The sequence below is a fragment of the Chiloscyllium punctatum genome, chromosome 16, assembly GCF_047496795.1.
Source record: "Chiloscyllium punctatum isolate Juve2018m chromosome 16, sChiPun1.3, whole genome shotgun sequence".
Taxonomy (NCBI): Eukaryota; Metazoa; Chordata; class Chondrichthyes; order Orectolobiformes; family Hemiscylliidae; genus Chiloscyllium; species Chiloscyllium punctatum.
The window spans coordinates 16811586-16825253 of NC_092754.1; the positions used below are offsets into that span (position 1 = coordinate 16811586).

General features: G+C 40.1%; 1 protein-coding gene across 7 annotated transcripts in view; it reads right to left on the bottom strand.

Moving 5' to 3' along the window:
* Positions 1-13668, bottom strand: part of camta1a (calmodulin binding transcription activator 1a) — a 1308418-nt gene that overhangs the window by 279544 nt on the left and 1015206 nt on the right. For all 7 annotated transcript variants that reach the window (XM_072586311.1, XM_072586310.1, XM_072586307.1 and 4 more), the window contains one exon: positions 3405-3476. In XM_072586311.1, the coding sequence (XP_072442412.1) occupies positions 3405-3476 (72 nt within the window). The remainder of the gene's footprint in view (positions 1-3404; positions 3477-13668) is intronic.

Sequence of the window (13668 nt, forward strand, 5' to 3'; positions counted from 1 at the left end):
GAAAGCATGCGAATCAAGGGAGGAGGTATAGAGGTCATTTCAAAGGGATGTAGTAGTCAATGGGATTAAGGGCTACGGGGAGAGTGTGGGTAAGTGGAGCTGAAATGCCTATCAATTATGAGTAAATGGCAGAGATGACTTAATGGGCCGAATGGCCTTACCTCCACTCCTATGTCTTATGGTCTGTTATGGATGAAGCAAGAAGAGAGGAAGAGAGATCACTGAACTCAGTAAACACTGGAGGGCAGTGTAGAACTATGGCCCAATTCCTCAAGGTAAAGCACCACTCAGACCTGCAAGCTTATCAACTTAACTATTGGCACAGTTTAAGAAAAAGCAGTTTCATTTATTTCTTTATTTTTGAAAAGATTATTCCAGTCTGCTGTCTATTAAAGTCAATGGTCAAAGCCTGTGCAAATTGATTTTCCAGAATGTTCTTCACATACTTTCTCTAAACTTAGTCCCATATCAATAATAAAAGCTGTCACTTTTAATCAGCTGCGCTCACCTCACATTTCTCTCCTATCTGATTATTGTTAACGACTCACTGAAGTCTCCTTTTGGACAACCTGCCAAGTAAAATTTGAAAAACAGCCAAAAGAGCAGATGGTGTAAAAGCAGGTGAGAGGTTCTGCCTCTCCTCACAGCTGACCTCCAACCTCTGAATAGCCATCTTCAAATTCCATTTTCGTCGCTCCATGATTGAATTTCTTTGCTCCTGCTGAAAGTGATTTGCTTGAAGACACTGGTCGAAGTGTATGGCATTGAAGTCATGCATTGCTCCTAATATTAAGGAGCCAATCTGCCAGCCAGACTCAGATTTGTTTCTCTGTTCACTTCTTGCAGCAAGTGAGTCGGCTCATTCGTTGAAACATTTCCATAAATCCCTGGCTCCAAGACATCAACCTGGATTAGGGAATTGGCCACAGCTTGATCTTAACTTATGACGGGCTGTCTGCAGTTAAAATCAATCCAGCAGTTACATCATCTTCTGTCTAGCCTGAATTACTCTTCAAAAACTCTGGAACTGAAGCTAGCTGTAGTGATGGTGACCATAAAGCTATCATTCATTGTTATAAAAACCCATCTGGTTCATTAATGCTCTTTAAGGCTGCCATCCTTACCTGGTCTGCCATTGCATGCATCTCCAGACTCACTGAAATTTTGTTCAGTATTAACTGCCCATAACATAAGTCACTCAGTTCAATGGCAATTAACAAAGGATAACAAATGTTGATGGCGCTAGCGATGCTCACAGATCCTACGAAAGGATAAGAAAATATTCTTCCTCCCTACATCCTCACTGCATTGAGCTCAGGTCATGTTCTCTCCTCTGGTTTACCCTACCTTTGTCCTTGCACATTCCCAAGCTCCCTTTCTAGTGAAATTGCAATTAAAGGTAAGCAATCTGTGTGACCTTTTCTCCTGCCACATTCTGAGCTTTCTTCATTATTTCTGGCACGGAAGAGGCGAGTTCAATAACTAAAACAAGTGATCATCCTCAGCTGTGTGGCTGAGTACCAGGGTACTTACCCATTCGGCCAACAGAGATAAACCCTTTAAATGCAGAGTCTGTAAAATTGGTACCAGCACCTCAAGTATAGTCTTCTCCTCAAAGTCCCACTGAAACACAGCTTGAATTCAACTGATGACAAATCGATCTTCTGCATTTTCCTTTCTGCTTGCTTCCAGTTTCTTAGAATTATGCAGTAACACAGTTTAGCTGGAGACCATTCAGCCCATCAAATCTGCCCTGATTCTTTCAAGGAGCAATCCGATTAATTTTACTATCTTGCTCTTTCCCTGTAGCTCTGGAATTCTTTTCTCTTTCAAGTATTTATTCAATTCCCTTTTGAAGGCTGTTTAAATCTCTTTCCATCACCTTATCAGATATGCATTCCAAATCTTAACTACTGGTTGTGCAAAGATAAAATACTGTGCCACCTCTGGTTCTTTTGCCAATTACCTTAAATATGTGCCCTCCACCATTGCAATAAGTCCAGCCAAGCCAAGAAATTATCATCATTATCCTCATGATGGTTTCCTCTTGTTAAATACGCCTCTAAGGCAGGCTTGTGTTTTTGCATTTATTCTTATCGTGAGGCCATTTACTCTGCTAAATTATTTATTTCCTTTGTTTGTCTGCAGTTTGTATTATTTTATTGTTGCTGCACTCTCTGCTGCCTTCATTATTGATCATGTCCGTCCTGGTGGTGCCAAAAGGGCCTCATTATAAACTAGCTGATTTCATCTGAATTGATCTACTCTGTGCAGATATTTGAAATGTATAGAACATGCCAGTGTAGCAGGGGAACCGCAGGCTGTCCTGGAGAAAGAGAAAGCCCCTTTATCCTCAAACAAGGCTTGGAAGCAGATAAAACAGTTCATAGCTGACTTGGGCTGTGACTTGTGCACTGCTTCCTAATACTTCAAATGTCACACAGGAATGGAATCAAATCCCCAGTCCCAATAAATCAACACCTATAACAAAACACATTGGGGTCAGGCTTGCTGGGACGTTCTAAGCTCAGCAAAGGTGGAAGGCAAGTGTCACTGGTACAGAGAAAGAGGGAAGTGAAGAGGAGGGCAGAAGAAGTTAGGTTAAGAGGGGTGAGGAATAGTCCAAGTGAGGAAAAGGTGAAATAAGGAGACACCAGGAGAAGAGGGAGTGGAAAGGAATGGAGAAAGGAAAAGAGGGGCAAGCGGAGGTGAGGCGAGAGAATACATGAGATGGAGGGGTGGGTGTAAAGATAGAAAGGGAGTAGAAAGGAGAAGAGGAAATGGGGAAAGGGGAGGGGAAGGGTGAGAAATAATAGTGGAGTAGAGAAGAAAGGAATGTAAGGAGGATTGGAGTCCAGATACTTGGCATTGGTCTCCCAAAGGAAAATGTATCGTCAACACAAAACAAGTTCAAACTCAACAAAAAAGTAAAACACTAAAGATACCAAAAATATGAAATAAAGATAAAAAAGCTAGAAAAAAAGACACAGCACGTCAGGTAACACCTATGGAGAGAAATAGAATTAATGTTTTGGGCCAATTTACTTTTCAATGGACAAGAGGTCATCTTGACCTGAAATGTCAACTCTTTTTCTTCATGCTGCCTGAATTGCTGAGCTTTTTTTAGCGTTCTTTATTTGTGGGTGAAAACTCAGGTTTGACAGGCAGACGAACTAATTAATGTACTTTCATTGGACAGAGGCCACCAGTATATAGTTGATCTACTAGATATATCAGGCAATTACAAAATAGTGCATTAACAAGCTCTGATATAAATAAAGTGTAATAAGAAACATGACAATGGGAGACCACAGAGACACCCATCACATCGAATGCTGTACATGTTAGCTTTTCTATCAGTTATTTCTTATTGATTTATAAAATAATACCAAATTATTTCTTACCTGAAGAAGCCAATAGCACCTCCGATGGAAAGTGGGGATAATAGAGGAATGGACGTAGCAGCCATATAGACACTGTGAAGAAAAAATACAAATGACTGAGCTTTCCCGTGGTTAGATTCAATGCTGTGCTGTTACATATGTTTCTTCAAATGTTTGCCTCTTTTCTTTAAAGAGCTGATTCAACTGGAATGACTATTCTTTATGGGGTAATTTTGTGATGCATTCTTCCCGCAGGGAATTCTGTCTGAAGAGTTGTTACCCTATCTGTGACATGTGCTCCCTCGAGCCTGACCCCTTATCAGACACATGGGCTTGTGGGAGTACCCTTTATATATGAGACTTGAAACCACAGCATGATTGCAGTGTACAAGAAGGCCATTCAGCCCATCATTTTTGCTTTGGTTCTCCAAATGAGCAATTCAACTCGTGCCAGATCTTTGCCTTTCCCTGCAAACCTGCATGATCATCCCTTTCAAAAAACAATCTAATTCCCTTCAGAATGCTGTGAATGAGCCTGCTTCCACTACACTCACAGGCAATGCATTCAACATCCTAACCACCTACCATGTGAAAACGATTCTCTCTGTTTTGCTTTTGCTTCTTTTGCCAATTGTTTAAGTCTGTGCCCTCCCCTCGAACCTTATGTGAAAGATAAGTTTCTCCTGACCTACTCTGTCCAATCCCCTTTGAATGTTTCTTGTCAAATCTCCTCTCAGCCTTGACTCCTGCAAGGACAAGGGTCCCAACTTCTCCAAACTATCGTTCTATCTGGATTTTTTTTTAAATCCCTGAAATCATTCTTTTGAATCTTTTCTGCATGGTCTCTGAGGCTTGCACATTCTTCCTTAAGAATTGGAGGTTGAATCATTGATTTGTACAAGTTTAGCATAATCTCCTTGTGCCCTACGCCCTTACTAATAAAGCCTAGGGTGTTGTGTGCTCTATGAAATACTTTCTGAACCTGTTCTTCCACCTTTGATTTATGCCCTGGTGCAGGTCCAGAGGAGGTTCACGAGAATGATCCTAGGAATGAAAGACTTAACATATGAGGAACATTTGAGGACTCTGGACTGTACTCAATGGAATTTAGAAGGATCAGACGGGATCTAATTGAAACTTACAGAATACAGAACGGCCTGGACAGAGTGGACGTTGAGAAAATGCTTCTATTGGCAGGAACGATAAGGACCCGAGGGCACAGCCTTAGCGTAAATGGAAGATCTTTTCGAATGGTCATAAAGAGAAACTTCTTTAGCCAGAGAATGGTGAATCTGTGGAATTCATTGCCACAGAAAGCTGTGGAGGCCAGGTCATGGAGTATATTTAAAACAGAGATAGATAAATTCTTGATTGCCAAGGGGATGAAAGATTACAGGGAGAAAGCAGGAAAATGAGGTTGAAAAACCTATTGGCTGATTGAATGGCAGAGCATACTCGATGGGCCGAATGGCCTAATTTCTGCTCCTGTGTCTTATGGTCTTATGCACAGATAGAACCAAGTTTTTCTTCTCCTGCACTCGCTTTAGAACTATGCTCTTTATTTATATTGTTTCTGCATGATCTTTGTTCAAAAATTATACCACATGGAACCTCATAGAAAGATAGATCTTTCATTTCTCTGCCCATTTTAACAACTTACTATTTTGAAGTTCAATACGTGCTTCAAGTTTGTTTTGCTTCCTAGTTTTAAATTTTCTGCAAATTTTGAAACTATGCTCTGTATGCCAAAGATCACTGACTCCAGGGGCACTTTACAATAAACCATCCTCCAGCCCAAAAAGCAAACATTAAACACTGCTCCCTGTTTCCTGCCAGTAAGCTAAATTTATGTCTGAGAGCTATAAATTTGCTCACAAGTCTGTTGTGCAACACTATCAAATGCCAGTTGGAAGTCTACATACATTACATCATCACCACTGTCTTCATCAAATCTCTTCTGTAGACTTACGTACCTACAAATCATGGATAGTCACTGGCAGGATTTTTTGTCATATAGATCTTTCTTTTCCTAATTCAGGACAAACAAAATTGATTATGATGCTCAAGAGATACTCTAGCTAATGCACCAACAAGAAAGGAAGGAGGAGTGACTTCCAGAATCTAGATAAGAAATAGCAAATCAATGGAGTGAACTGAAGGAAATTAGGGACTCAGTAAGGAATCCGTCCTTACAAGGGCCCATGTCTCATTTGACATGCACAGCCTCCACACAACATTTCAAAGATACTGCAACTTCTTAACACAGCTCATAATGTTGATTCAATAAATGACAAATGAGATAGATTGTTTTCACAAATAATATTTTGGAATACAGCATGTGAATAATTTTGAAGATGAGGAAGTGGTGGATGTGGGCACAATTACAATTTTTAAAAGGCATTTGGATAAGTACATGAATAGGAAAGGTTTGGAGGAATATGGGCCAGGAGCAGGCAGGAGGGACTAATTTAGTTTGGGATTATGTTTGGAACTGACTGGTTGGACTGAAGGGTCTGATTCTGTGCTGTGTGACTCTACAACATGCACTGAGTGTAACTTTCTTGGAGAATAATTGAATTTGAAACTATGATTTCTACAATTCTCTGGCTATGGGGTTTTCTTTGCCTCATGTTTGGGCCTATTGTAGTCTAATAGCCAGAGACTGACTTGTGATTAGTCAACAATTCCATTATCATTGCATTGTGCAACTAGGAAGGTAATACAAGTTGAACCTGATGGACAAGTTATTTTTATTTGTTCTACAGTTTTGATGATGTTACTTGGGAAAAGGTGGTACATATTTCTGAAAACCTAACTGAGCTCTCCAGAGTGGCTGGCATTGAACTTAAGCCATGTTTTCATTCAGATGTAACAGATCACTCCTGTTAAAGTAGAAGTACTAAGGTTTCAAAACTTGAGACACAAGTCATTCCTGAGATGAGGAAAGGAAATAAGCTTAATATTATATCTCCTGAAAAGACTTCTAAACACGGGTGGACATTTCTCTTTCATCAATGGGTATTCTTCAAAGACAAGTCAGTTTCTACAAGTGTTTCAGAAGTTGCAATGTATTCCTCTCACTTTCTTGCTGTCCTCCTGCAGTAACTATGTCTGTTCTTTGATTAGTTGGGCTTTTACAACAACCTCAGTTCATGGTCAATTTTATTCCATGAATTATCAGTTATTCAATTTAATTTCAAATTAGCTATGGTGGGATTTAAACAAGCAAATCATCACATAGAATTACAGTTCAGAAACAAGCTATTCAGCTTGACAGGTCTACACCAGTATTTATGATCCACAGGAGTCTCCTCCTGCCTTACTTTATCCTACCCTATTAACATACTTCACACCACTCAACAGTCCTCAGGATTATTAGACTGGTCACATTATCCCATGCCATTAGATTCACATGAAGTATTACTATGTAGGTGAGATACCTAAAGGTAGCTGCCAGCTGTGAATCTGTTCCCATTATAGGCCAGCAAACTGGAAATGGGAAAGTTGTACACTTGCAAAGAAATTAAATAAAAAGTTTACCCCTTTAAATCCAGAATATATTGGAAGTTATAATTCACTCTGAATGCTTTGAAATATAATATCTTATAGTACTGTCATTGTCAAAATAGGCAGATGATTACTGCCCGCTGTACCATATCAGTGGACATCTTTCATTGCTGTCAGAATCTAACTTGTCTGTGTGTAACACCATGTTTCAGTCAGGTCACTCTAGGGCCTTTGTCAAAGCAACACACTTTGAAGGTTGTTCTGTAAAAGTATTATTTCTTTAGAAGTATATTTGTTGCACAGAAAGAGACTAGAGGCAGAATCCTACAGCGCCTGGAATGATGTGAGTTATGGCAGGAAATGTGACAGAAATGTGTGAGAAGTCCAGGGAGGCCTATCTTTATATTTGGGAGCACCTTGCTGTATCTTTTAATGAAGCTGTGGGTGTGAAGGCAAGAGTTGCTTCTTAAGGGGCTCATTACTTGTTAACAACCTTATTAACTGCACATCTTGCCTCATTAATATGCAGCTTTCTGTCCTATCACCTGCTGCGAGTAGACTAGATAACAAGAATTCTCAACTTGGAATCAGAACTGGTACCTAGCAACTTCAGCTCATTACTTGCCCCAATGGACAAGTTGGACAATGGACAATGGACAATGTTGGACATTGGGCACCAACATCTTAGGAAACCCGCCACAGGCTCTGACCACATGCATCTCACATCTACTGACATTGGCATCTGACATACACCAGCCTCTAAGAAACCTCATGACCCATCTCTGATCCACTTACATGGCACCTATGCCCTTCAACACTGCACCCTGAGATCAACTGATAACTATCAGCATTTGACCAAGTACAATATCACAGAGCCCTGGCAACTGAAGTCAATTATGAATGAAGAGATAACTCTCTGTTAGTTGTATACATACTTGGCAAAAAGATTGTGGTTGATGGAAGTCAATCATCTCAGTCCCAGGAAATCACAGTAGGAGTTCCTCAGGGCAATGCTCTTACCCAACCATTTTCAGCTGCTTCATCATTTATCTTTCTTCCATCGTAAAGACAGAAGTGGGGATGGTTGTTGATAACAGCACAAGGCTCTTCAACCCCTCAAATACCCCCGCAATCAATGTCCATAAGCAGTAAGACGTATACAACATTCAGGCTTGGCCCTAATAAGTTGTAAGAAACAACTGCACCACAAAAGTGCCAAGAAGTAACCATCTTCTCCCCCACTATGATTATCTTAGGGCTTACCATTGATCTGAAACTGAACTGGACCAGCCATATAAATACTGTAGCTACAAGAACAAGACACAGGCTAGGTATTCTGCAGAAAGTACCTCATCTCCTTCTCCCCAAAGCTGTCCATCACTTACAAGGATGGAGTGCGATGGAATATTATTCACTTGCCTAGACAAGTACAGCTCCAACACCACTCAAATAGCTTAACACTGTCCAGGCAAAGCAGTTCCCTTGAATGGCACCCTATCCACTACTTCACCATTCATTCTCTTCATCACTGATACACAGAGGCAGCGGTGTGTGCCATCTAAAAGATGCACTGCAGTATCTTACCAGAGTTCCTCCAACAGCACTTTCCAAATGTAAGGTCTCCACAACTAAGCAGGACAAGGCTGGAGATATATGTGAATAGGTCAGGCAGCATCCAAGGAGCAGGAGAATCAACGTTTCAGGCATGACCCCTTCTTCAGGAATGACTTTTTGACCTGAGGTGCGCAGTGAGAGAGGGACTCACTGAAATCCTTGGAGAGGGAGGAAGAGAGCTTCTTCAAGGAAGGCATCCTTGCAAGAGGATTCGCAGTAGGTTAAAATCTTCTAGGAGAAAGTGAGGACTGCAGATGCTGGAGATCAGAGCTGAAAATGTGTTGCTGGAAAAGCGCAGCAAGTCAGGCAGCATCCAATGAGCAAGAGAATCGACGTTTCGGGCATGAGCCCTTCTTATTCCTGAAGAAGGGCTTATGCCCGAAACGTTGATTCTCCTGCTCCTTGGATGCTGCCTGACTTGCTGCGCTTTTCCAGCAACACATTTTCAACTCTGATCTCCAGCATCTGCAGTCCTCACTTTCTCCCAGCTATATGTGAATAGCACCATCTACAAACTCTCTTCCAAACCACATGCTTTCCTGACTTGAAAGTATATTACCCATTTCTTCACTGTCACTGGGGCAAAATCATGAAACTCTCCGCTGAACAGCACTGTAGGTGACCCTACATCCCAAGGACTGCAGCAGTTTACCAAGGCAGCTCACCACCATCTTCTCCAGGTCAATTAGGGATGGGCAATAAATACAGGCCTCGCCAGCCATGTCTGCATACTATGAATACATTTTAAAAAATCTCAGGCACTAATGCAACAATTTGTGTTTTATACTTATTCTGTAATCACCCAATGTATTTCTTCATTAGTGGTAAATTGGAGAGAAGTATGGACACATATCGACTAAGAATTACATTGCCACTATTTATGTGCACTTTACAGAATCTCTCACCACTGCTATGATACCTTTATCCCATCAACTGGACCTGGAATTGATTCTAATGAAAGTCACTGTTTGAACCACTAAGTCATTGAGTCTCCCTATCCCTACATTCTACAAACAACCAGACAAACAAACAATGTCAGCAGCTGAACTGTAACCCAAGAATAGGCAGAAGATCACAAGAAATATATAATTGCCCTTGTGAGAATATGGAGAGAAAGAAAGAAGCTGACTTTAGGTGTTAGAAAAAGCTAAGAATGTTGTGACGCCAATAAAAGGATGAAACTTAAAAAACTCCATTGAGGCTGGCCAGTAACTGGAGTAATGGGCACTTGAGCACTGGATCACAAAGGCTCTGCATATTAATTAATTTTCAGCATGAAATGATGTGCTCTGAGCTGACAATGTTTGGGTCATTAATTTATGGCTACTGGATAACATTCTCGCCTTTGTCAGAAGATATTGTATTCAAGTCCCCATTCCAGAGAACTGAGCAGAAAACATAAGCTGACATTCCCAGTTCCATATAAGGAAGGGAGTGCTATGTTATTTTGGAAGTTCCAATGTTCAGAGGAGATTTCAAACTGTTTATATGTAAGTACTCCACCTGCATTTCAATAACTATAAAACATTTTGCACCATTCTGAGATCATGAAAGGTGCTACATAAATGCAAGTTTTTCTTCTTCTATAACCACTGGATTACTGTATGAATGAAAATTAGGCTGAAGTGAGTAGAATGAGAACCAGTGAATGAGCAAATTGGTCAATAAGGTACCAGTCAAGTTCATTGAGGCTGACAGTATGTCTGAGAGGCCCTCATGTGGCACAGTGGTAGGATCTCTACCACTATCCCTCAGCCTACCCTGGGTTCAAGTCCCTCCTGCTTCAGAGATGCATGTAACATCTCTGAAAAGGTCAATTAGAAAATATACCTCAGAGTCAATTTGACATATTTATGGGCAGAATCAGAGAGAAGGAATTGAGGGAAATGATGAGAAGATGGGTTGGCGATGTCGAGGTGAATGTAAAAGAGAATGACCCTCATTGGATCTACTATGCCTCCTGATAATTCTCACCACTTCCATCACAGTTCAATGTTAAACGGTCCTGTTTTGGACACACAATTAATTTAGAATTAGTGTTTGTCAACCATGAGCATCCATCAAGTTGTGTCATATTAGAAACCGTGAAGAGAAGAGACCATAGCCAGTGACTATGGAGACAGGCTTTAATTTCCTATCAATCACTGTCCACTGGTTCCCTAGCTTTTTCCTGTTACTCATTTTTCATGTGAACTTTATTTGATTTCTCTTTATTTGACTTTTAGCCATTGATACAAGCAACTGTTTAACACAGGCCAAATTAATTAGGTTAAGAATTTAAAGTTTATTACATTTTCTTTCTGGGGAAAGCAGCAGGAAATATTTATTAATGAATAAGATTTAACAGGCTGCCTGATTAGCAGAGTAAGTGTGAAGTGGCTCCAAGTGTGACAGCTCGGCTGCTCTCTCAGATACCTGTGGTTTCTCGGCTCTTTCTGCTGGGAAATCCTACCACACTTGCAGCCAAATGGGGGTTGCCCCTGCCCAAAATCCAACAGACTCAAACACATCAGTGGGATGTTCAACAAGGCCTTTGGTGCCACAGATCAATAAGGACCGAGATGTCACAATTGTTACTCTCAAAAAGGTAACACTCAGATAAAATTGCAGATCATAGTAACTTACAGAATGACTGAAACAGGGCATTCAGTCCATTCCACCTGTGTCATCTTGTGGAAAGAACTTAGTTCAAACCCCAGATTTTTGTCTTTGCAACTGTAAATTTTTCATCCTCAACTATCTGTTCAACTCCTTTTTAAAATTATGTATGGAATCAGCTCTATCCCTTCAGGTACAGAATTCTAGATTCCTGACAACTCTGTGAAAAGATAGGGTCAGGCAGGTCCTGACAAAACCTAGCAATGTTATCTCACAGCCCACCTCAGTAGCATAGAGGCTGAGAGTAGCACATTTCCTACGTGCAATTGAGCACTAACCAAGAGTGCCCTATCAAGCAGTGCAAAATATCTACCATACTACAGCACTATAGAGGTATATTGTTAATTATAGGTTAGATGGTGTTGGGTTCAGATCCACTGCAGAACAAGTCTCTATCTGCTTTCTTGGATGGATATAAAACATTCCATGCCACTATTTTGAAGAACAGCATGGGTGTTGTCCCCAGTGCTTTAGCAAGTAAACATTCCTCAGCCAACATCACAAATACTGATTATCTGGTAATTTATCTCATTGCAATGTATGGAACCCTGCTGTACACACATTGATTACAATGTAGGTGATTTCTTTCATCACAGCAGAGATTACAATTTAAAGGGATTAATTGGCTGTAAAGCATTATGGGACATCAGTGTATGAAAGATGCTACATAAATAAAAGCTTGGTCTTTCTTTTTATAGTTCATAGTACCCAGGTACAATACAAATAGAAGCAAAATGTGCAGATCCTGTAAATCTGAAATCCAGACAGGAAGTGCTGGAAAGCCTATAAAGTCATATTTGTTTCATAACATTAACTACTTCTCTCTTCACAAAAGCTACTGGACCTGATGAATATTTTCAGCACTTCCTGATTTATCTTACAATATAAATTAAGTTATAGTACCTAGTTTTACTGCAAGTATAGGATTACAGCTTCTGGGTCCAATATAACTACAGGGTACAATAACAGGATAATATATAACCACACAGTTATGATTCCAAAGGAATTAAATCAAACATAATTTTGCTGCCAAACAGCCATGCTATACCAACCGAAACATTTAAGAAAGTATCTGATCAGATTCCTAATACACTATTAACTTGCAAGAAAGTTAAGGAATGAGGGAGATGAAGTGGGTTCTGTATGCTAGTCTAATTAACTGCGTAAGGGACATGTTTAGTGTCTTCTTTTTGTATCATACTGATACACCCTAAGGTACAGTTCCACAGTTGTCGGCCACCATCTGGTCCCCAATTAATCTTTATGTATAAGACTAGAAACTGAGTGCCAAAAAATTACTTAACCATTGAGGTGACACAATTAAGCACAATCCCACCCTCTAGATGTACAGGCACAAGCCAATAGGGATATGGTAATTTTGGGAATCCTGTCTATGATTTTACACCTCCCCAGCTCAAGGGCACTATGGCTTATAACAGGAGGCCAAGTGCTACCTCAGACATAAACAGTTAGTTCACCCTGCCTCAGTGTCTGGATGACTCTGTTCCACAAGAGGCAGTTGCCAGCTGAACCGAGAAGGAGCCTTCGTCTTATTGCCAACTTCTAGGAGAACCAGGTTAAATGGAACTTTATGTCGCTATGAATCTACTTCATGTAACAGGTTCTCTCAACAACACACGGCAATGTTTCACTTTGTTATATTGTCCCATTCTATTCCAAATTTAATTATTTTAATAATGTTTAGCAGACTTAGGTTCAAAGGAAAAAAGGCACAAAGTGATTATGCTTCTGGTGTGACATTCTGTCATATCACAGCATAACATCTTGTGACATATGTCATATTAAAAAAAAGCACATCCTGTTCCCTGTCATGGTGTGATAACACATTAGGAGGCATCAAAAAATATCTGTACCTTATTTAAAACACATCCATTTGGCATAGATCAAAAATACTTTTATTACGATAACAATTACTGAAGCAATAGGTGCTCTGATATGGTCTCAAGTTACTCATACATTTATTACCAATTCAAAACAGTACCAGTATGTCCATCAAATTTAACAAACATTAGCATAATGAAAAAAATCTTTGAGCTATTAGCAATGAAGTATTGCATTTTTATTAGGACTATTTTAGGCTTGAAATGTGGCAGTTAACTGCTGAAGGCCCAAAGCTTCTGGTGCTGATCAGTCCAAGGGCTGAAAACAGCAAGACAGAATGAGAGAATTGAAGGTTTATGATCACATGGCACCAAACTTGGATTTTACAAAGTCTGAATAATGTAAGGAAATCTCTGTCAGCTGATAGAGGGTCCATGCATGCAACTTGTGTCAATGGGTAGCATGCTTGCCTCTGAATCAGAATATCTTGGGTTTAAGCTCCACTCAGATTTGACGTGTTTATGATTTCTTTCACATTACAGTGCATTCCTTTATATTTTTATTTGTGAGATGAGGATGAGGTCTACAAACAACAATACCTTTTCTGAGACTGAGGCTTGGGTAGTTTAGTAGGACACAATCTTTACTTTGTATCTAATTTGTT